We start from the raw sequence: 23399 nt of genomic DNA on the forward strand, positions 1-23399 counted from the left end.
TGCCAAATGAGCATTGAATTGGGCAGCTTTACACCTCGTTCGGAATTCGTGCTTATTGATGAGGATGCCTGTTACAGTTATTCGGGCCTTTTGAGGAGACACCTTGAGATTCTCATGCAGAACATGCTTATTTGGTCCCACCTGTTCCCGAGCATAGAGCTGTGAGCAAGCTGCACGACTTTTTGTTTCGAAGCCCCCCCGCACTCAGACGCGGGGCCGCCCTCATGTCCCCTCCCCTCCCCCCCGGCACGCCTCTGCACCCGCCCGCCCACTTCACTCGCCCACTCGCCCCGGGCTGCCGGCTGGTTCCGAGTGTGGTCCTCGCGCAGGGACAGCACTTCGGCTGCAGAAGGCGGATGCTGGTCTCAGGCCGGGTTTACTGAAGGGACACGTCCCAGCGACTGCAGTGGTTGTGGTGGGTAGCCCAGACCCTCGTCGCCACCACAGCAGCGGACGCTTGGGTGAGGGGCTGTCGGATGAGAACTTGACGGCTGTGATGCCTGAGCGCTGCTGCTGGACTCTGACCCACGTGGTGAAGTTGTATAAACCTGAACGGCAGGAATTACGCGCATTTCCACAGGTCATCACAGTGAGTCGCGGTGAAAAAGGCCGTGTCTCCTGGGTTCTCGAAGTGAATTGTTGGCACCTAATCCTCCGGCGGGGGCAGTTTCCTGAGCGTCGAGTCCCAGGAGCTGGCGCGCGCTGTGCGTCCTGCCGGCCCGCGTTGCCTCCCAGCCCGGCCTGGCTCGCCCGCCCAGGGCCCCCTGGCTGGTGCTAGGCTGATGGGAGGAGGCCGATCCGTCCGTCGTGCTGGGGGCGGAAAGCGGGTGAGCCTCATGTGCCTGTACGTAGTCCTTACTTTCAAAAGGAATTCTTTAAAAATGTATCCAGGAGGCTGTGTTTTCTGCCACAGATGAGCTTAATTACATAAAATGCAACTTTGTGTTTTCGTGTGTAAACGCAGATCGCTTGGCAGACTTAATACAGTCATGTGCTTTGGCAAATGGCAGCCATGTAACCAAACTCTCTGGAGGCGGCAGCTGGGCTCCCGGCCCCTCCGCGCTCCCACGGACGCCGTCCCCCCTCGTCTTGACCCCACTTTTGGTCCTCATGTCCCTCCTGTGAGTCCGTCATGGTGAACGCAGGGAGGGGCCCTGTCCTCAGCGTCAGCGGAGCGGGGGGTTTGGCAGGATGCTGGCCCCACCGAACGCCCGTGGGGTGACCTCGACCTTCTCTGTGCCCTGTTTCTGGCATTTGTGTGGATGGTTTTGTGGCTACAACGGCTTTGCAAACCTGCCTGTGACGCAGCGGGATGTGGACCAGCAGACCAGGGGCCCGGGATGGCCTGAGAGAACTAGCGAGAAGTCGGAGGTGGCCACGCGGGCCCCCTGCGGCCTCCCTGGAGCCAAGGTGAAGCCCCAGGCCTGACCCTCCCTGGGGGTGGGGGGCGGGCAGAGATGCCGTGACTCTGGCGCGCCTCCTCTCCGGGCACCACTCTTCTGTCCAAGCTCTCGCTGACGTCCTGTAGCCTCAGGGCTGGGTGTACGAATACCTGTTCGAGTAGCTGTTTTCAGTTCTTTTGGGTGTGTGCCCGGAGGCGGAATTGCTGGATCATACAGTAATTCTGTGTTTACTTTGTTGAGAAACTGCCGTCCTGTTTTCCGCGGCTGCACCAATTTACATCCCCACCAGCAGCGCATGGGCTCCCTCCTCCCGCCTCCTCGGCAACACTTGTTACTTCCTGTCTTTTTGATGATGGCCGTTCTGACAGGTGTGAGGTGACATCTCACTGTGGTTTTGATTTGCATTTCCCTGATGATTAGTGATGTTGGGCATCTTTTCATGTACCTACCTGTCGGCCACTTGTATGTCTTCTTTGGAAAAACGTTTATTCAACTCCTCTGCCCACTTTCGTTTTTATTTTTTTATTTTTTAATAAATTTATTCATTCATTTATTTATTTTTGGCTGTGTTGGGTCTCCGTTGCTGCGGGGGCTGCTCTTCGTTGCGGTGCGCAGTCTTCTCATTGCGGTGGCTTCTCTTGTTGCCGAGCACGGGCTCTAGGCGCGCGGGCTCAGTAGTTGTGGCTCTCGGGCTCAGTAGTTGTGGCTCGCGGGCTCTAGAGCGCAGGCTCGGTAGTTGTGGCACACGGGCTTCGTTGCTCCGCGGCATGTGGGATCTTCCCGGACCAGGGCTCAAACCCGTGTCCCCTGCACTGGCAGGCGGATTCCCAATGACTGCGTCACCAGGGAAGTCCCATTCTGTCCATTTTTAATTGGGTTGTTTGTTTTTTGACGTTGAGTGGTCTGGTTCTGTATATATTTTGGATATTAACCCCTTAGAAGATAGTAAATATTTCCTCCCATTGGATAGGTTGCCTTTTTATGCTGCTGAATGTTTCTTCTGCTTTGCAGAAGCTTTTTCTTTGTTTCTTTTTTCATTCGATCTTTAAAGGTTGCACTCCATTTACAAAGTATTGGCTATATTCCCTGTGTTGTACAGTACATCCTTGTAGCTGATCTTACACCCAGTAGTTTGTACCTTGCACCCTCCCACCCCTGTATTGGATCCCCCCGCCCCCCATAACTACTAGTTTGTTCTTTATATCTCTGAGTTGCGGAAGCTTTTTAGTTTGATGTAATTCCACTTGTTTATTTTTGCTTTTGTTGCTTGTGCTTTTGGAATCATATCCAAAAAATCATTGCCAAGACCCATATCAAGGAGCTTTTTCCCTAGAAGCACAGAAGTTTAAAATTTTGATGTAGTCCAATTTATCTATTTTTTCATTTGTTGCCTGTGCTTTTGGTATATCTAAGAAATCACTAACAAATTCAGTGTCATGACGCTTTCTCCCTGTATTTTCTTCTAAGAGTTTTCTAGTTTTATCTAGTATGTTTAGTCTTTGGTCCATTTTGAGTTAATTTTTGCACATGAAGGTAGGGGCCCAACCTCAGTCTCTTCTCAGAAACTTTTTGACAAGGATTTTCTGGTAGCCATTTGCCAACTGACTTGCTCCCTGAGAACCTAAAATAGAAAGGCTTCCGATCGATTGACCACAGACCCAGCTTTCTGAAGTCCCCACACACTCACCTGGTGTCCTCAGCCGTCCCTGTCCTGCCCGAGCTCTCAGCCCTGACCGTGTTCTCCCCGCTCCTTGGGCACAGAGACAGGACCTAACTCGGCAGGCCTGCGAGTCCTCCCCTGCCACACCCTCTCGGGCCCTCTGTCTGCGGGGCCTGTGCGTGGGCCCCCTGCTCCGTGTCCTGCCCCCCCCCCACTCAGGCCCCCACACTGCAGCTGGGGCTTCTCAGGGAGCAGCCAGTCTCAGGACCCTGAGGTCCCCGGGGAGGGCCCCTCAGAGCCGCAGGCCGTGTCCATTCCGCCTCTGGCGCCCCTGCCGGCCCTCCCCCTTCCCAGCTCCGATGCCCACAGTGTCCTCACATGGGGTGAGGTAGCGGGGGACCTGGATGTGGGGGACAGGGCGTGTGGAACAGCCTGGACCCTGCCCCGTGGCGCCTCCCGGGCCCCTGGACGGCCGACTCCTGGTGGCCTCGCCCATGCCGGCAGCCTTGCTGGGCCTTTCCCCGAAGGGGTGCCGGGCTCTGGACCCGACCAGTCTAAGGACCGGGTCAGGCTCGGCACGTCGCGCCCTCCCCGACTCCCTCCGTGTTTATCCCCATTCCCTGACCTTCCCGGCCACCACCTCTGTGCCCAGGACCCCCGCGTGTCTCTGCCAGTGCCCAGGAACCTCATGTGAACTGCTCATTTGTGTGAGTGCTTGTGAATTTGGTTTCGGTAGGACACGTCTGTGCAGCAAACAATAACATCGTATCAGCTAAGTGTGTGGTGATATCGTACACTTTCACTGGGCCTTTATTATGGGCTGGGTACTTTTGAGATTCATAAGATTAACTCATTTAACCAATGGAACAACCCTAGGAGGTAGGGACTGTTGTTCCTCTATTACATCTGAGGAAATGGAGAAACAAAATTAATCCAAAGCTGTAGAGGGAAGGAATGGAGAGAGGTTCCAGAGGCTCTGGTACCAGCCCGCAGTACACTATCAGACTATTTTAGGAAGAATTTAAGGATTTTAGTGTCTTTTATGTGGAGCTAATACCTATATCAAGGCTCCTTCAGAAATGCCATAATGGAGGCAGATGGAGCCCACAGTTTACGTCCTCCCCACACTGACCTTGGCCTCCTCACTCAGTCCCATCCTCCTCTCACTGACCTTGGCCTCCCCACTTGGTCCCGTCCTCCCCACACTGACCTTGGCCTCCCCACTCGGTCCCGGCCTCCCCACACTGACCTTGACCTGCTCACTCGGTCCCGTCCTCCCCACACTGACCTTGGCCTCCCCACTCGGTCCCATCCTCCCCACACTGACCTTGACCTGCTCACTTGGTCCCATCCTCCCCACACCGACCTTGGCCTCCTCACTCGGTCCCATCCTCCCCACACTGACCTTGGCCTCCCCACTCGGTCCCGTCCTCCCCACACTGACCTTGGCCTCCCCACTCGGTCCCGTCCTCCCCACACTGGCCTTGGCCTGCTCACTCGGTCCTGTCCTCCCCACACTGACCTTGGCCTCCCCACTTGGTCCCATCCTCCCCACACTGGCCTTGGCCTGCTCACTTGGTCCTGTCCTCCCCACACTGACCTTGGCCTCCCCACTTGGTCCCATCCTCCCCACACTGGCCTTGGCCTGCTCACTTGGTCCCGTCCTCCTCTCACTGACCTTGGCCTCCCCACTCGGTCCCGGCCTCCCCACACTGACCTTGGCCTCCCCACTCGGTCCCGGCCTCCTCTCACTGACCTTGGCCTCCCCACTCGGTCCCGGCCTCCTCTCACTGACCTTGGCCTCCCCACTCGGTCCCGGCCTCCCCACACTGGCCTTGGCCTCCCCACCTGGTTCACGTCTCTCTCCCTTTTGCCCTAGACCTCGAGCCCCGGCACTTCTGGCGCTGGAGCCGCTTCGGGGACTACGTGCAGTGTGTCCTGGCCTTCAGCGGCGTGGCGGGCTGCGTCACCTACCTGTCCCTCGACTCGGCCCTCTTCGTGGAGAGCCTGGGCTTCCTGGCCGTGCTGACCGAGGCCATGCTGGGCGTGCCGCAGCTCTGCCGCAACCACCGCCACCGGTCCACGGAGGGCATGAGGTAGGGGCGCGGCGGGGACCCGGGCACAAATCTGGGAAGCTGCCAGCTCAAGAGCAGTTCCGGGTTAGGACGCTGGTCTTCTGACCTCTTGATGTGCAAGCAGGTGTGTTCCTGTGCAACAGGTGAGGGGAAGCTGAGACCCTCCGTGAAGCAGCTCACTGCGGGCCACGGACGGGAGGCGGGGTCCACAGATGTCTCCAGAAGGCAGAAGCTTCAAGCCCTTTAATGTAGGAAATGACGCGGCAGCTTCCTCCCCCTTAGCACCACCAAGAGCAGGTCTCAGGCACTCCCTGCCTCCCTCAGGCACAGTTCCATTTATGAGAACATCAAAAAGCATAAAATGCTTAGGAATTAACTTAACCAAGGAGGTGGAAGACCTGTACAATGAAAACTACGGTGAGATGGCCACCTCTCACCCGTTTGGATGGTGACTGTCAGAAAAACAGAGAATAGCAAGTGTTGGTAAGGATGTGCAAAAATTGGAATTCTTGTGTTCTGTTGGTGGGAATGCAAAATGGTACAGCTGTTGTGGAAAGCAGTATGCCATTTCCTCAAAATATTAAAAATAGAATTACAATGTGACCCAGCAATTCTACTTCTGGGCATATAACCAAGAGAATTGAAAGCAGGGTCTTGAAGAGAGATCGTACACCCATGTTCATAACATAACAGCATTATTCATAACAGATAAAACATGGAAGCAACCCAAGTGTCCATCAGTGGATGAATAGATAAGCACAATGTGGTCTGTCCATACAATGGAATATTATTCAGTCTTAGCAGGAAGGGAATTCTGACACAGGCTACTTCATGGACTCTTGAGGACATGATGCTCAGTGAGATAAGCCAGTCACAACAGGAAAAATACTGTATGGTTCCACTTATATGAGGGACTTAGGGTCATCGAATTCATAGACAGAAAGTAGAATGCTGGTTGCCAGGGGCTAGGAAGAAGGGAGAATGGGGAGTTACTGTTTAATGAGTATTTATCTATAGTGTTTTTGAGTGGGTATCTCTTTGTATAGATTTTTTTAGTGAAGTGTAGAAACTTTACCTCCCTTTATGATATTTTTAATGTAGTATATTTTATATACATAATGTTTCCCTCCACTTACAATTTTCTTAAATATTTCCTCTATTCATATTTAGAACCACATCAGATAATAATTTTTGCTTCAATCAACATAATGCACAAAACTGAAGAGGAATAGGAATGTCTATTGTGTTTACCCTTATTTTTGCTTATGATATTCTTTCTTCCTTCCTGCTATTCCAAGATTCCTTCTTTTCTTGTTTTTGTTTTTGTTTTTGTTCTTTTTCCTGTTTTGAGAAACTCCTGTAACTAGCCTTTAAGGGTATTTCAGGTGGTGGCAGATTTTTTTACTTTTCCTTCACCTGAGAATGTCTTGATATCCCTTTCATCTCTGAAGGATATTTTTGCTGATACAGAATTCTAGGTTGATAGTTCATTTCTTTTAGCCCTTGAAAAATGTGCCACTTCCTTCTGGCCTCTGTGGCTTCTGATGAGAAACCCACTGTGATTTTTGTTTTCCCCTATAAGTAAGGTGTTATTTTGCTCTAACTGCTTTTGAGATTTTTTTTTTTTTTTGTCTTTACTTTTCAGAAGTTTGACTGTGACGTGTGTCTTGGTGTGGATCTGTCCTGTTTGGGATTCACTCAGCTTCTTGAATCCCTAGGGTTGTATTTCCTGCTAATTTGGGGAAGTTTTCAGCTGTTATGTCTTTGAGTACTTTTTCAGTCCTGCCCTTTACCCCTCTTCTCTAGGACTCTGATGATGTGGAATGTTAGGTCATTTGCTATAATTCTTCTGTTAAGATCATTTCTTTTTTTGTTATGATTCACTGGTTCTTTCCAGTGTTCCAGCCACTGTGCTCTGAGAGCCCATTCACTTTGGTTATTCCTTTTGGTTATTGTATTTTTCAATACAGTAAAACTTACATTTGGTTCTTCTTTACATATGTTTCTTTTGTGAAGCTTTTTGTTTCTTTGCTGAGACTCTCTTTTCATTTGTTTCAAGCATATTCATAATTGCTCATTGAAGCAGTTTTAAAGTGGCTGTTTGAAAATCTTTGCTTTTTCTCACAGTTTTGGCATCTAAACACTGTCTTTTTTTAATTCTGTGTGAGATCTTCCTGGTTCTTGATGTGACAGATGATTTCCAGTTTAAACCTAGACATTTCCATTTTATTTATAAGACTCTGGGTCTTACTTAGACCTTTGGTTTTAGCTGGCTTTCTTGACACTACCCTGGCGGTGGGATTGGGACGCCTGGCAGGAGTAAAAGTCTAGGATTTCCACCCTCTTCTGCTATGACGGGTGGTGGTGGGGCTGCCTTTTTTTCTGTTATGTTTGTCTAGAGTAGAGCAGTTATTGGCTAAAAGTTGCCTATTTTGCCAGGCTGCGCCCTTCCTGGTCTTTTGCACAGAGAGCAGCCTCTTCTTGGGGCCTTTTGGCATTTCCTGCTTCTCCAGCTCCAAGTCTGGGGTTTCTGTGGCCTTCTCCCCACCTTTGAGAGTCTGGTGTTTCTGTGTAATGTCCAGGGTGTATAGGGGAGGAACAGGGAGACGATTCTGTCTTCCAAGAAGCTGAAGTTTGTGTCACACCTGATTTTAACTAACCCTTTGTTTTTGTGTGTGATACTCTTATCTTGGGTACGGGACACATGACTGCAGCTGCCTTTTAGGCTGACCTTCTAAACCTCCTTTTATTTGACCACTGTCTCCATGTTTCTCCGGAAACATCCTTGCCATCTGACAGTGATGCACTGTTTTAATTTGCCCAGCTCATCTACTTGACTGACGGCCTTGAAGGCAAGGACTGTATCCCATTTATTTCTTTCCCCAGCATCTGACAACGTGCTTGGAAAATTACAGCAGTTCAGTTCAGTAAATATTTATTGAATGAACTCATGAAGGACTAAAATAGTCGATTCTCTAACTCACTTTTGGGAAATAGGAGAACACTTGGGGAAGCAGGTATGAATGTGGAAGATTTACCAGTGTGGGTACCTAGCTGATCGGGCTAATTCTTGGAGAATTTGTGCACAACAGCGAAAGGTGCAGAAGGCACCTTTCTTCTCCTTTCTGGGAATTGTGTCCCTGGTGGGGCTGCAGTGGCTCATCCGGCACAGGCGGTGTTGGAAAGACGCCAGGCCGGACCATGGAGGTCTGTGCTGCTCTGCAGAAGCGCAGCCGTGGGCGTGGCCGTCCCACTTAGGTCTCGGGGTGACCTCGGGAGTGACAGGATGTGCAGAAGGCCCTGGCACCTGGGGCGTCTGACCTGAAAAGAGGAAGCCCGGGGAACTGTGTGAGGGCCGAGTGGAGCACATGCTCCTGAGATTCTGACTTCAGGGCGTAAAGGATGCATGTGGTCGTCAGCCTTTGGTGACCGCAGCCCCTCTCCCCCAGGGCCCCTCCCCCCCACAGACCACCCGCCTGCCCGGCGGCACTGGGTAAAGGAGACAGAAGGCAAAGGCGGAAGGGAAGGGAAGGAGACTGTGGTCAGTGCCGCTAGCAGGTCTGGCGAGAAGGCCCAGCCGCGCGGGGACGAAGACCCGCTCCACGCCAACCGGCAGGGCCCGAGCAGGGCCCGGAGCCAGCGGAGGGGGCCAGTCTGTGTCACGGACACGGGCCGCTAATTCAATCAGCTTGGAGCGCGGGGTCCTCTCAGGAGCCCACTTATCCTTGTTAAGAAGACTAACCTAATCGTGGCCCCTGCCGGCCCGGAGACGGGCTCTGGGTGGAGGTGTAATTAGGTTAGGGGCCTGTTCAGTGTTGCTGTCGTGTCCACTGAGCCGCAGGATGCCCAGGCAGGGCTCCGTGGGTGGGTCTGCAGGGCCGGGCCGCTGGGGGCCAGCTGGGCCGAGAGCCGAGGTCCTGCCCTCTGCACCTGGTGTGGGGGGGCGGGCCCTGCAGGTGACCGGAGGGGATGGGAGGGTCACAGGTTCTCTGCTCAGCTGGAGTTAACGAAGAGGTGACCCTGCTCTCTGTGTATTTAAAGGGCCAACACCCTTTTTCTTAGCGGTGAGCACAGACGAGTGCTGGGAGAGAGAGCAAGTGCAGGGCTGGAGCCCGGTTACAGTTTTGTTTCCTGTAAAATCTGTGCTTCTTCGAAGAAGCCTGTGTAAGCGAAACTCTAAGGTAAAGGAATTTTCACGCAGTGATGGATTAAACCTGAAGCAGGTGCGTAAACAGTGCAACACCGGCATCGGCTTCTCCCAGCCCAGCTCACGGGCACCCGGGCCTCCGCGTGTCCCTCTGCTGGGTCTTCCCTCAACCCCACCCCCGTCTCTGCTCCATCCCTGCCAAGGTCCGTCTGTCTCGGTTGTCACTTTGGCCCCAGGGCGGGGGCCTTCTTTCCTTGCTCAGTGAAGTGTCCCCAGCACCCAGAACAGCTTGGCTGTCAAAGGTCAATAAATCCGACTCCTCGATCCTGAAAATGAGACTCTTAGGTGTCCCTGTGCAGGCTGGGCTGGTCTGACCTGCGCCTGACCCTTCCCTCGTCCCCAGGGCCAGCACGATGCCACCTTCACGTTGTAGCCTGATTCCTACGGGGCGGAGCGAGGAGGGTGGGGCCGTGAGGGAAGCTCCCCTCCCGCCTTCCACATCCCAGCCTGGAAGAGAGGGGCGGGGGCTCCCTGTGTGCACTCCGCGGGGTCGGCTCAGCCTGGGTTCAGCCCAGAACTTGCCCTGGCACGGGACCCCCCGGCCGGCTGCGTGGTCAGCCCCCCTCGGCATGGACACAGGAGCCTCCTGAGGTTGGCTTGTCCTGTCCCAAGCAGAGGACCAGAGGCCTGCCTCCCTCTCCTGCACCCAGGCCTGGGCTCAGGACTTGGTGTCAGGGCTGCCTCTGGCCCTTGTCCCCGCTTCCCAGCAGCCGCTCTGCGTGGCCTGACCCAGCGTCCTCAGACATCCGTCCAGGGGGCCCGCCGGGAGGGCTGCTGCGTCCCCTGACCTCCTCCGTGATGGAGACGCCCTGGACCCGCTGGGGTTTGCGATTCTCAAAGCCCTGTGGTCAAGGCCACCACAGATCTGCTGCGGGACACTCGGCCTCAGCTTGCTTCAGACAGAAGACCGTCAGGAGGCGTAAGAAGGGAAGGGGCTGTGAGGTCCTATTCGAGGACCAACTTCGTCTCCTGCGGAACTGCTTGGAAGGGCCTACCCATGGACGCGTTCAGAGGGTGTGAGCCCATGCACACAGGTGTGTGCACACTCACACGCAACTCACACACACGTGTGCACACGCTCACACGCACACACTCCCACACGCAGATTCTCAAACATGCATACACAGACCACGTGCACATATGCTCACACACACATGCACACACATTTTCACACACGTACATTTCTTGGAGGAAATGCAAGAGATACTTGATGATTTCCCTTTACAAAATGTTAAGTGACTGTTGCTTCTGAACCAGTAATAGAAAGTGCTGCAGCTTTTGAATCATGTTACTAATTAGCGCAGCGGCCCTAAGAGGCCGACTGTGAGTGAAGTTCCTCCTCCTTCCTCCGCGTTTTGCTGGATCGGAAGACGTTCCCCAACAAGTAATTACTGGAGAGCCTGGGGGCGGCTGGGACGGGAAGAGGAGGCCAGCGTGGGGAAAACCAGCCGGGGAACCGGTTACGATCGAGGAGGGGGAGGGGCAGGCGGGAAGCCCGGGGACGAGCAGGGGCCGCGAGAGGAGGTCGCGTGTGCGCGCGTGCGTGCGTGGCCGCCGTGGTGTGGTGGGGATGCCGAGGCGCCGCAGCAGCTGAGGCCGCCCCGCCCGCTGCCTTGTCCCAGCGGGGACACTTCCTGCCTTGACAGGCAGCGTCCGGGAAGTGTCCACCTGCTCCGGCTCCGGCGTTGCCCTTGAACCTGGAGCGGGGCGCCTGGAGCCTTGGCTGCTCGGGAATCAGGGCGGCGCCTCCCCCGGGGGCCGCACGTATGTCACTTCTCAGCCCCCTACTCATCTTCCCCTGTCGTCCTTGACACGTAATAAGCCCACAATGGTGTGAATGGAGAATGCGATGCATGGTGCACGTGGTAACAGCGCACGTGTGGGCTCCCACACATGCTTCTCCGCCACAGTACACACACGCACACGCCACACCCAGGGTACAGTCGATGGACGAGGGCTGGAATTAGAATTCAGCAAAAGCCCTGGAACTTCAAAAAAAAAAACTTCATTGAGATGTAACCTATCACACCATCGCCATTTAAAGTACGCAATTCAGTGGATTTTAGGACTTTCACAGAGTTGTGCAGCCATCAGCACAATCTAATTTTAGGACATTTTCGTCACCCAGAAAGCAGTCTCATACCCATTAGTACTCCCCATTTCCCCCACCCTCGCTGCCAGGCCTGGGCAACCACTGGTCTGCTTTCTGTCTCTGCGGCTCTGTCTGCTCTGGGCACGTCATGTAAATGGAATCAGACGATACGAGGTCCTTTGCTGCTTTCACTCTGCATAAGGTTCCCAAGGTCCGTCCACGTACGATCTGTCAGCGTCCATCTTTTCTAAGGTTGAATAGTATTTCAGTGTACGGCCAGATCGAGTTTTGTTTATTTTTTCTTCAGCTGGTAGACATTTGGGTTCGCCGTCTTTCTGGCTGTTGTGAACAGCGCTTCTGTGAACACTTGTGTACCAGTTTCTGTGTGGACATACGTTTTCCTTTGTCTTGGAATACACCTAGCAGTGCAATTGCTGAGTTGATGGCTGCACCATTTTCCGTTCCCACCATGGGTGTTCGGGGGTTCTGGCTTTTCCACACCCTCACCAACGCTCGTTACCATCTGACCTCTTGACAGTAGCCGTCCTCGTGGGTGTGAAGTGGGATCTCCTGTGGCTTTGATTTGCGTTTCTCTGGTGACTAATGACATCAAACACCTTTTCCTGTGATTATTGGCCATCTGTGCGTCTTCTTTAGAGAAAGGTCTATCCAGATTCTTTGCCCATTTAAAAATTTGGTTATTTGTCTTTTATTATTGAGTTGTAGAGATCTTTAACTGTTCTTATCAGATATGTGATTTGCAAATATCTTCTCCCATTGTATGCTGTCTTTTCACACTGCAGCACAAAAGATTTGACTTTGATGAAGTCCAATGTATCTTTTAAAAAAATTGCTATGCTTTGGATGTCACACCCAAGAAACCATTGTTTCTTGTGACCCACTGTCACAAAGACCTACTCCTGTGGGATGTTTTCCGGGTAGGGTTTGAATTTCGGGGAGCTCTGGATAGGCGGACGGGAGGGTAGGTGTGGCCCGGGCTGGGAGGTGGGAATGAGGCGCGGCCGGGGAGGTGTGTGGGCTGCTGGCGGGGCCGAGGAGGTGTGTGGGCTGCTGGCGGGGCTGGGGTAGGCGCAGGGGTGAGGCTCTCACCTCTCGGCCCCTGGCTGGGTGGAGGCTTTCTGGACGGCCGGATGGGGGAGGATGAGGTGAGAGGTATTTTAGGCATAGTCATCTGCCTGCTCACTTTGGGAGGAAAAATGAGGTAACGGGAGCCCGGATTAAAATAGCAGGAGGGCGGGGAGGGCCAGGCACTTGAGGCAGCAGCTGGGGTGGGGACCAGAGTGAGGAGGGACCTAGAGAAAGGAATCCAGCTTCCAGGCGCCCCCTGAGCTGGAGGAATGCAGCCTGGGGACAGTGTCCCCTCCCACCCAGACCGGCTTCTGCAAGGCTCTCTGAGCCCTGCACCCCCGGCATCATCGGAGCCCTGGGCCGGCTGAGCCCTCGCTCAAGGAGGGGTCTTCCTGGAGACCCAGCCGTGCGCAGCAGGCGAGTTCCGGATGTGGTGTCCACGAGGACGTCCCTGGCCTGCTGGCCGGTGGTAGCCAAGCCTTGGGGCTCGCCCCGCCCGATAGCTGTTGAGGGTAAAGGAAGACCTAACACCCGTGTGGGGAGAATGGGCCTGGGCTCGGCACACGTCCACAGGGCACCCCAGGGTCTGGGGTGACCAGAGGGTGCGAGGCACGAGCTTGTATGTCCAGAGCGCCCTGCACGAGGGCTCACACCGCTCAGGCTGGCACTGGTCTTCTGCTCAGACGGGCCAGGAGCAGCTTGATTAATATTTGCCCCGAGCCCTCCACACGTGGGGCTGGTGGTGGGGCCTGTCGGATTCCTGCCCCCGGGGCAAGAGCCGACTGTGGGCCGGGGCCCCGGGAGGCGCCTGGGCAGCTAAAAATGTTCGTGTGCGTCAGGCAGGGCCCAGCTCTCTGCGATGACCTCACGTCTCCACTTGCCGGGGTGAAGGTGCACCTGTGCCTTCAGGGCCCGGAGGGACACCAGCCCGGGACAGGCTCCAGCTGTGCCTCCTGCCGCCCCCTCCCCAGCCCTTCCCACAGTGCGAGGCACTCTCTGTGTGCCCTTGGGCGAGCCACCCGACTTCTCTGTGTCTCAGCCTCTCCTCCATAACAGGGGCCGCACAGGCCACCCGTGTTGTTCATTTTTGGAGGGAGGGTCTTTGGGTCTCCTGTTAAGTTCGGGTATCTCTGGGGGAGACTGTGCCTCAGCTCCCAATTCTGTAAAATGGAACTAGACTCATTTATGACTCGTTGGTTCTCTTCCTGTCTTCACGGCCTTTTGCAGAAATAGCGGTTGCTTGTCGGAGCTTCTCCTTGAAATGCTTGCTCTGTGGGTGTGGGTTTTCCTTTGAAATGGAAGTGCTCCGAGCTGTGGAAAGCTGTGGGCAGCCTCGCTGGCAGGCCGGGCATCTCTGTAGCTCGGATGGGGGGATCTTGGCTCCGGTCTGCCCAGGTGCCCGCAGCCTCCTGGTGCCCAGTCCCCGGCGCACACCGCTCCCGCCACAGCTGTCGCTCTGGTGCGTTTCTCCACCGTGTCGTGTACATCTCCCTCCCGCCCGGCCTCCGCAATCCCCCCGGGGTTCCACGTGTGCAGGTTGACCCGCGCCGCTGTGGGCGGCCCCTGTCCAGTCCCCTGTGTCCCTGGGCCATGATGCAGAGTCACCTACAGGCTATTTGTCACACCGCTACTTCACTCCAAAATCCCAAGTTGGTGCACCAGAGCAGGACAGAATTCAGACGGAGAGAGAGGCACAACTTTGCGGCGACAGATGCCACGTAGAAGAGATGACAGCAACGAGGCATTCTCCCTGCTGCTCCTCAGCCGTTGTCCAGGGTCTACTAGGTCAGGTGCCCACAGGGACCAGTCAGCGAAGGCCAGCAGAACTCGGGACGGGGCACAGGGTGGCCAGTGATGGAATGCTACTAATCTCAGATCTTTTCCGTGAAGGGCCCGTCTTTCCCCTTGGGTGCAGCTACAAACCTGGACGGGATGGGCGGAGCAGCCTGGTGCTGGAGCGGACGGATTGCGGGGAGGAAGTATGAATGACACGAGGTGTTTTGTTTTTTCACATCTGCTAGCCTGGACTCCAGCACAGCCCCAAGTCCAGAACGGTGTGCTGGGTAGAAAGCTCCGAGAGAAGCCGCTCTGCCTGGTCTGAGGAGCAGGAAGGGCTCTCCTCCAGGACCTGTGGGGCAGACCACCACCCAAGTCCCAGCCTGGCCACCGAGGGCTGCCCACACAGTGCAGATACAAATAGCGCCGCAGTGGTTTTGAAAACTGAACTGAAATTGAGCCGTAGCCCCTGAAAACCAGCCAGAACTTGCAGCTTGAACTTAACCGTGTCAGTTCCCTGGTAGAACATAAAAAACGACATTCTCCACAGGATTGAAGCACGACAGAGTCTCCTTACGTAATGTTAAAAACGTCTAGGATATAAACCAAAATTACCATGAAGAGTAGGAAAATGTCAACAACTCTCAAAAGAAAAGACAATCAACAGACAACAAAGAATCGAAAGACAGTCAGCTAAGGTGACAGATACTGGAATTATCCAATTTTAAAGTCACTAGTATAACTGAGCTCTAAGGAGCAACAGCAGACACTCTTGAAATCAACGCAAAGACAGACCATCTCAGGAGAGAAATAAAAGCTCTAAGAAAAGCCAACTAGAAAATTTTAAATTGAAAAATACAGTAGCTAAATAAAAACTATACTTCAGTAGTTCAGTAGTAGAATGGTGATGACAGAGGACGAATTAATGAACTTGAAGATCAATATAAGTCATCCATTCTGAACAACAGAAAAAAAATCGGGGGAAAAAAAGAGAATAGACTCAGGGACAGCACCATGAAATCTAACATTTGTGTCACCTGAGACCACAGGAGAGGGGAAAGAGTGGTGCAGAAAAGAATGTTGAAGAAATAATGGCTGAAAACTTCCCAAATTTGATGCAAGATCAACGTACAGATTTAAGATATTCAGCAAGTCCCAAACATGCATTACACCACAAACTGCTAAAAACCGAAGTCAAATAAATGTTGAAAGCCAGAGAAAAAGGACTGATGATATATAATAACCTGGATTTTTAAATGCAGAGTTAGTTATCAGCTAATTAAAAACAAAAGTCTTTAAACGCCATGTGAGTCAACACGACAAGCCAAGTGAGACGCACTGGGCTGTTGAGACGGGTGGGCCGGCTGCGGGGTCGACGGGAGCCAGCCTTCTGGGCCTCCCCGAGCCCTGAGTCATTCTCCTGATTGAGGATCATGGAAGCCTCCAGCCGCTGTGGGTGCAGGTCAGGGGGCCTCCCCGAGCCCTGAGTCATTCTCCTGATTAAGGACCATGGAAGCCTCCAGCCGCCGTGGGTGCAGGTCAGGGGAGCTGTCCCCTTCCTGTCCCGGTTCTGTGCGGTCGGGCTGACCCTCCGGTGGGCAGAGCAGGGGACATGGACATCCCTGCACTGGGCCACGGGCTCCTCGCCTGGTTTTACTGATAAGAGCTGACCTGGGGTCGGAGGCCTCCCAGCTCTGCGGCGAACCGGGGCCACTTCAGGGGCGCAAAGTGCCCGCCCTGCCTGTGGCACAGACGGCTCCCAGCCTGGTGTCATCCTGTCCCTGAGGGTCCTCACCTCCTCCCTGTGACAGGCAGCTCCCCTCAAACCGGGGTCTGGCTTAGTGAGCCACGTAGTGTGCGCCTGCTGTGGAAGTGGGTCTGATTTAAACACTTTATGCAGGAAAACACGGTGGTGCTGATGCTGGTTACCTGGCAAGCCAGGCATTAGATGCTGTGTGTGGAGAGGTGTGTGCAGACGTGAGCGATAGATGACACGGGGCCGCTCTGTGCCCCACGGACCGACCTGAGACTTTGGGAGTGGCACCGTTGACCAGGAATGGAATCGCCCTCAGGCTGTCTTTTGAGTGAGGGGCCTGGCCGGGAGGGGATTCCCGGGAGAAGCCCGCATCACCCTGCTTTGCCCGGCAGCCTCTGGTTTCCTTCTCTGCACCCCTGGGTGCAGGTGTGTGGGGCAGAGGGCCGCCCCTCCCAGGCCAGTTCTCGTGCTGCAGGGTCAGCCTGTGGGACGCGGCGTGAGGAGGTGGCGGTCTTCCCTCTCCCGTCTGAGGCCACGGCATGTCTCCCGAGGGACACACACCTGAGGTGCCCGCAGCCAGGAAGGATGGGACGCTCGTGAGGCCGTGTGGGCTCGGCCCCCGTGCCGGCGCCTCCCCTGCTCTGGAGAGCGGAGGCTGCTCCTGCCGAAGGGCCTTCCTGTCCCTGCAGCCATGCGCGCGGTGGCTTCGTGGCCGGGACGGGAGGGACGGGAGGGTGGGCTGAGGCCTGGCATGTCCCCCTGGCCCCTGGATTATGACCCTTGACCACTGGGTTATGTCCCCTGACCCCTAGATTTTGGCCCCTGACCCCTGGATTATGTCCCTCGACCCCAGGGTTGTGACCCCTGAACCATGGTCTGTGAGCCCTGACCACCGTTTCTCTCTCCACAGCATCAAGATGGTCCTCATGTGGACGAGCGGCGACACCTTCAAGACGGCCTACTTCCTGCTGAACGGCGCGCCCCTGCAGTTCTCCGTGTGCGGGCTGCTGCAGGTGCTGGTGGACCTGGCCATCCTGGGGCAGGCCTACGTGTTCACCCGCCACCCCCTAAAGCCAGCCCCCCACGCAGCGCATCCCGCCAGCGCCAAGGCCCTCTGAGGCAGCCGGGAGGATGAGGATGCGGGACCACGGGCCGTGGGCTCCGGCCCGGCCACCTGTCCTCCCCGAGTGGGGCAGGTGGGTGCTGCGGCCCTGAGACAGGGTCCCAGCCATTGGGGTCTTGCTCAGCTTCTGTGGCTCTCGGGGGGTGATGGGGGCCTGGGTGCCGACGTTGTGCTCTGTTACCCAGGACTCGTGTGAGCAGGTTTTCCCCCCAGGCTGGGCGCCTGCTGTTCTCAAGGTGACGGAAAAGCAGGTCTCCTCTCCCACTTTGGCTCAAAATACTGCTGGCTGGAGCCTGGGTCATGTTCATATACCAGGAGGAGGCCACCCTGGGCCCTGCAGGACCGAGGACCTCAGGAAACCTCCACATCTCAGCCCCCGTGGCCTTGACGTGGCTGATGGGGCCGAGGGGGCCTGCAGTGGGGCTGGGGAGCCCCAAGATGGGTGAGACGGGGGGCAGCAGTGAGAAACGGCACCAGGAGAGCCCGGGTCCCAGCCCACGGAGCCCGCAGCCTCAGATTGGCTGTGGGTGACTCACGGCAGTGTCAGGCCCGGGACACGTGGGGATGAGGTACCGAAGCATCACAGGGCTCTGGTTGCGAAACCCTAGGTAGGTACCTTTCCAGGGCCCCCAGCGGCCTTGCTGCTCTGCCGGCCCCTCCTGGGCGGGCTGCTGTGGACCCACCGTCTCCAGCCGGGCTCCAGCCAGTGTGAGCCCCAGGGTGTTGGGAGCGGGGCCTGGGTTCTCTGGGGGTGCTGGGGCACGGCAGGTGCAGCAGCCCCCAGGGCCGCCTGGGAAGGCCGAGGGCCCGGGTCTGGGGCCGGGCAGACCCACTGGCCATCCCCACAGAGGGCTACCGCACCGGCATCCCTTTCCTCTGGGAATCGTGTGCTTGCAGACGCGGCCTTAGGTGTCTGTCTTCCAGGCTTGGAGATGCCTGCGGGTCAGGGCAGGGGACAGCAAGGCGGGTGTCCCCATGCTGGGCAGGGCATCCCTGCCGCCCCCTCCTCCTGTGCAGCCCTCCGCATCCGCTGTGCCTGGTGGTGGGGGGAGCTGCTGGTCTGGCATTGGTTCCCCTTCGGTTTACACAAGCATCTCAGCCGTGCCCAGCGGCCCTGCTCCAACTCCAGGCCCCGCAGGGCAAGTGTTTAGATGCTTCCACATGGCTCCCGCAGGCGCTCTCCCTTCCCCCAGGCAGAGGGGTGGCTCTGTGGTGTCCACGGACCTGGGGCTGGTGCCAAAGCTGCAGCATCTGCCGTGGCCAGTGGAAGGCGTGCGGAGCCGTTTCCTCCTCCTGAGTTTTCCTCAAAAACTCCTGAATGTTTGAGGATCCTGCTTAGTTCTCTGGCCTGCAAGATGCTTTGAAAACGTTTATTTTTAAAAAATGAAAGGAGATGTCTGTAGCAGTCATTGCCTCCAAACTAAAACATTACCGGTTGCAGGGGTGACTTACATGCCATGTGTGGGAGCACTGGTGATTCTGTCAGGGTGGCTTTAATTCAATAAACTGCTCGTGGATCCAGTGTGGCCTTGTGAGTGGAGTCGGAGTGGGGGGTCCAGGGCAGAGTAAAGGACCGGTCTCGTCCTCATTCACCTCAGGGGACCCCAGGGAAGGGCTGGGCCAGCGTCTCCTCCTCGGGGGACAGTTCCGGCCCCTGTGAGACCGGGGCTGCCCCCTCAGGCCCCCGGGGACAGTGACCGCCCTGCGCCAGCAGGGCCAGGCGGGGCGAGGTGGTGGCGCCCGGGTCTCCGCCAGTCGCACAGTTCCCTTAACGACGGGATGTCTCAGAAGGTTGGGGAGTGTCTCCTTTAAAGGCCAAAAGAAGTGTTTCAAGGAAAACCAGTAATTCTGTATAGCAAGTAGGGTTGGATCCGTTTGTACCGAGCATTTTTTTTTTTTTTTCACGGAGAGTATTTATGCTGAGGGCAAGACCAAAAAAATCAACAAAGTCAAAATACATGGAAGCGATCTATTTTAAGTTTTTCGATGAGTCAGTCACCCCAGCCTGTAGCGCTGGCCTCGGAGCGTCTGAGCGAGCCGATCAAAGGTGGTGACATCCGACGTGGCCGCCCCGGCAGCAGGGAGCCTCGGTGTGGACCCTGGAGCCCGTGTACTGAATCACGCAGGACAGGGGTCCTGCTCGGGGGGTGGGTTTTTGTTTTCCTTCTGGTAATGTGTTAATTGAAAATAACTATTTTAATTAAAAAATTAAGGCCGTAAGTTCAAATAGTAAAAAACCAAAAAGATACATGAAGGTGCCTTTTGGGGACTTCACTAATGAGCCAAGAAACGGCACTGAAAAGGCGCCTGTGTTCCTCTGAGGAGCGAGCCCTAGAGCTGCCCTTCAGAGACAGAGTCACAAGCCCAGCTGCTGCCCCGGCCAAGAGCGCTCTGAACCCCGAGCTCTGGGCACAGCCATCCACCGGGGCAAGGGCAGACGTTTTTAACAGCCCCACGAGAAGTGGGGCTGCTAGTGAAAAAAATACATGAAGGTCACTTTTCCCCCAAAACGTCCTATTTTTTATAGCTCTTCCTCTCAACAAGGATAGCATTTTGGAAATGGGAACAAAATGGTGCTGCTGCCCCAGCTCCTGGGGTGCGTGAGAAAGTCCATCCCATTCAGTTGAGCTTCTGAAAGCTTAGAGCAGACAAAGAGCTGCAAACGGCGCCGGCACCCTGCCCACAGCTCTCGAGCTGCCCTCGCCACCCCAGCCCTGGTATCCAGCTGGCCAAGAAGAAACTGTGTGTGTGTGTGTGTGTGCGCGCGGGGTGGGGGGGGATGCATTTTCCCCGAAGATAAGGGGTACAGGAATTGGGGCTATTTTGGAAGCAAATATGGGGGTTTCCGACCCTCAACATTGACAGTGGAGCACGTTCAGCCCCGGAGCTGCCCTGTTCAGTCTGAGTGGCACACGCGGGTCAGCCGGGGGTGGGGGAGGGCCCGTCGGGCCCAAGGGAGGACGCACAGCATGTGCAGAAAGCAGCCGTGAGGGGAAGGGGAGTGTTGGCTGATTCCTGGAGTGTCACAGACACAAGTCACCCCCTTAAACGCTTCACAGACGTTTGGGGGTCAACCAGAGAGCTCTGGCGGAGGCCAGGGTCCTGCATCCTGGGGCTGTGGAGCCAGCGGGTTCTTGGGGATCACTCTGGTTTTACCGGTGGGGAAACTGAGGTGCAGAGGAGTGTGCCTGGCCCACTCAGCCTGCCCCCTGGTTTGGTGGCCAGGGCAACCCAAACCCAGTGCCCCCGCGTCAGCGCGTCGTGAGTCGGCGGGAACTGACCATCGCTCTCTGCCCAGCACTTGGGGGGGGTTGAGACAGCTGCACTCGCAAGCTCAGTCTCCTGCCCTCCCTCCCGCGGTGCTTTCCAGCGTTCTCAGCAGGTGGCCAAGGAAGCAGCCACGGCAACACCACGTCTTGCAGGAGACGCACAGAGCTGTCCCACAGGGGTGTCTCCAGTCCGGGTTTCCCTGGTGTGCATGAGGGAGCAGGCCGGCGGGGACCTGGCCACTTCCCGGCCCCCAACCCAGATGGGCAACCGAGGCCACAGCCAGCGGAGCCTGCCAGAGCGCAGCCGGCGGGACCGTGTGGGGGGGTCGGGGTGGCGGTGGGGAGACAGCACGGCCAAGCCAGCGGCGGGCGCTGCGCCCCTCCCCACACCCCCGCGGTTCCCAGCAGGACGGCCGACGGGCACCCCATCCCGTGACCCGAGGTGGCCTCTGGTCTCGCAGGGCGCCTGGGTGCCCTCAGAGCCACTGCAGCAGGCGGGGGGGAGGACAGGGGACAGCTGCCTTGGGTCACTCCACCGCTGACCGAACCCTTGGAGGGAAAATCGGCGAGGCTCCCCGCCCCGCAGGATGAAGCGGTTTCTTCCCGGACGACCAGCCGTGCTGGCTGAGGAGCGACGTGTCAGCGGAGAGTCCTCTCGCCTCCAGAGAAGCAGCGCAGTCACCCCGGGCGGGGGCGGGGGCCGGCTGACGTGCAGGCCTTCAGCTTTGCCGGGCGTTTTCAGGGGCGAACAGGTGAGGAGGGATCCCGGAAGATCCCCACGGAGCTCGTGCCAGGGAAGGGAGGTCAGATGTCAGGGCTGGGACCCGTCCCCGAAGGAACTGGGGTGCTGCGCGCATCAGTGTCACACCTCTGTCCCTATCGCTTGGCAGGGACGTGGGCTTCTGCAGATGTGATGGGGAGTCCCCTCTGATGGGGCACGGCCCACCGTGGGGGGCACGGCAGGAGCAGGAAGGGGCTGTGCCCTCTCCAGCCCCACTGCGCCCCACTGCGCCCCACCAGGGACGAGCAGGGGAAGGTCAAGGTGAGGCCTGGGGCATCTGCTACAGGCTTGGAGCTTCTGGGATCGTTGCATTTATTTTTAGCTGGCCATCATGGACGCAAAACTCCAGAGACACAAGGAAAGCGGAGAGCGGGCTGGTGATGTTCCTCGGAGGTCAACTCTGTACTCAAAGCACAGGATGGCTCTGACCCCCGATTCAGGCCGGGGTCAGCCCCGGGCCAAGTTCCGGGCTGTGCGGGTCGAGCAACATGCACGGCAAAGGGAGCCGCGCCCCCAAAGTCGTCCCTTTCCCTCCGTGCGCGGCGGGAGGCGAGAACGCGGTTCTGGTCCTGGAGCTCCGGGGGAGCAGCCTCTTCGCTGGTGCCGCGGCCCCGCCGGGTCAGGGCGGCCCCGCGGATGCCCACGCCCCAGCCACGGAGTCCCCGGCCGGGCCGGCGCCGTCGGGGCCCTGCGAGCCGTCGTCCTCCGTGGCGGAGGCGGAGCGCACGCTGTCCTCGCGCAGGGCGGGCTCGGGGCCGGCGGCGCGCTGCTGCTGCTCCTTGAGCTCTGAGTAGCAGCGCGAGAAGGTGTGGAAGATGGCGGTGACGGGCAAGGCCATGAGCAGGATGCCGCCGAGGATGCTGCTGAGCGCCACCACCTGGCCGGGGAGGCTGCGCGGCACCATGTCGCCGTAGCCCACGGTGGTCATGGAGATGACGGCCCACCAGTAGCTGGCCGGCACGCTGGAGAAGTCGCGGCGCGCGCCCAGCTCGCGCTCGGCCAGGTGCACGAGCGGCGCGAAGAGGGCCATGGCGACGCAGAGGAAGAGCAGCAGCAGCCCGAACTCGCGCGCGCAGCGGCGCACGGTCAGGCCGAGCGAGCGCAGCCCCAGCGAGTGGCGCGCCAGGCGCATCACGTAGAGCACGCGCAGCGCGCGCAACAGCCGCAGCACCAGCCCCGCGCGCTCCAGCAGCTTGCTGCCGCCCGCGCCCGGCCGCGCCGCCAGGCCCACGAGCAGCGACACGTAGAAGGGCAGGATGGCCAGGATGTCGATGATGTTGAGCGGTGTCCGCAGGAAGGCACACTTGCTCTCAGCCTGCAGCGAGCGCAGCAGGAACTCGAAGGAGAACCAGGCCACGCACACCGTCTCCAGCACGAAGAGGCTGCGGCACCTGGGGGAGCACTCGCCCTGGGGGGAGAAGGGAACACGTGCTGGGGGCAGGGAGGCCTGTCGCTCCCGGGCTGCCCTTCCTCCTGACGCCCACCCGTGCACATGTGCCACCGCAAGGGCAAGGGCTGCAAACCACAAAGGCCCAAGTCCTGTAAAAATACAAACCACAAAAATTTACTAGGAGGTTGGCTTCCCACAGGAGAGCAAGCAGAGCTCAGCTGGCCAGCTCCCCAGCAAAACCAGAGAAAATCGTTAAAAAACAACCATTTAAAGCCTCTGGAAACACTCCTAAGGACAACAGAAAATGAAAAACGTATTCAAGAAAATCTGTGGAAACTGGTTTAAAAAGGAGAGTCTTTGGTATTTGAACCAAGACTCCCGCAGCGTCCCAGCTCAGCGAGGAGGGGGCTGCGCTCCCGAGGCTGCAGCCACCAACGCGGGGCTCCCTGTGCCCCGTGGGCTGAGTCCCCGGGGAGTGCGGCTGGGAAGAGGGGCACCTGCTCCCGCGCAGCCCCCACTCCTGCAGTGGAATGGAGGCTGTGCCCTGAGAACGCCGGGACCCCCAGAGCCCTCGCCCCAGCTTGTGAGGGTGGGTCCACGCCGGGAGAGACGACAGAGGGGACCGCAGCCCGCTGGCTCCCCGTCTCTCTGAGGGCACTCAGCTCAGAGACTGGGGGTCACCAAGGAAGGAGCCTGCCACTGCCCCACCCCCAGGCCCAGAGCCCTGGCACAGAGGTGTTGTGTAGAGGAGGCGCAGACAGTAAGAGAGATGCCCCTG

The 23399-nt window shown here is 57.1% G+C and overlaps 2 protein-coding genes across 6 annotated transcripts in view; one reads left to right on the top strand and one right to left on the bottom strand.

The window, feature by feature from the left end:
* SLC66A2 (solute carrier family 66 member 2) overlaps window positions 1-18702 on the top strand; it is a 48689-nt gene extending 29987 nt beyond the window's left edge. For 2 of the 3 annotated variants that reach the window (XM_057526739.1, XM_057526740.1), the window contains 2 exons: window positions 4943-5159; window positions 16969-18702. In XM_057526739.1, coding sequence (XP_057382722.1) covers window positions 4943-5159; window positions 16969-17176 — 425 coding nt within the window. In that variant the 3' untranslated portion in view covers window positions 17177-18702. The remainder of the gene's footprint in view (window positions 1-4942; window positions 5160-16968) is intronic. The other variant, XM_057526741.1, reaches the window with a different exon arrangement.
* Window positions 18703-21260: 2558 nt separating this feature from the next.
* Window positions 21261-23399, bottom strand: part of KCNG2 (potassium voltage-gated channel modifier subfamily G member 2) — a 72536-nt gene continuing 70397 nt past the window's right edge. For all 3 annotated transcript variants that reach the window (XM_057526738.1, XM_057526735.1, XM_057526737.1), the window contains one exon: window positions 21261-22639. In XM_057526738.1, the coding sequence (XP_057382721.1) occupies window positions 21851-22639 (789 nt within the window). In that variant the 3' untranslated portion in view covers window positions 21261-21850. The remainder of the gene's footprint in view (window positions 22640-23399) is intronic.

The sequence above is a fragment of the Balaenoptera acutorostrata genome, chromosome 13 (genome assembly GCF_949987535.1).
Source record: "Balaenoptera acutorostrata chromosome 13, mBalAcu1.1, whole genome shotgun sequence".
Classification (NCBI taxonomy): Eukaryota; Metazoa; Chordata; class Mammalia; order Artiodactyla; family Balaenopteridae; genus Balaenoptera; species Balaenoptera acutorostrata.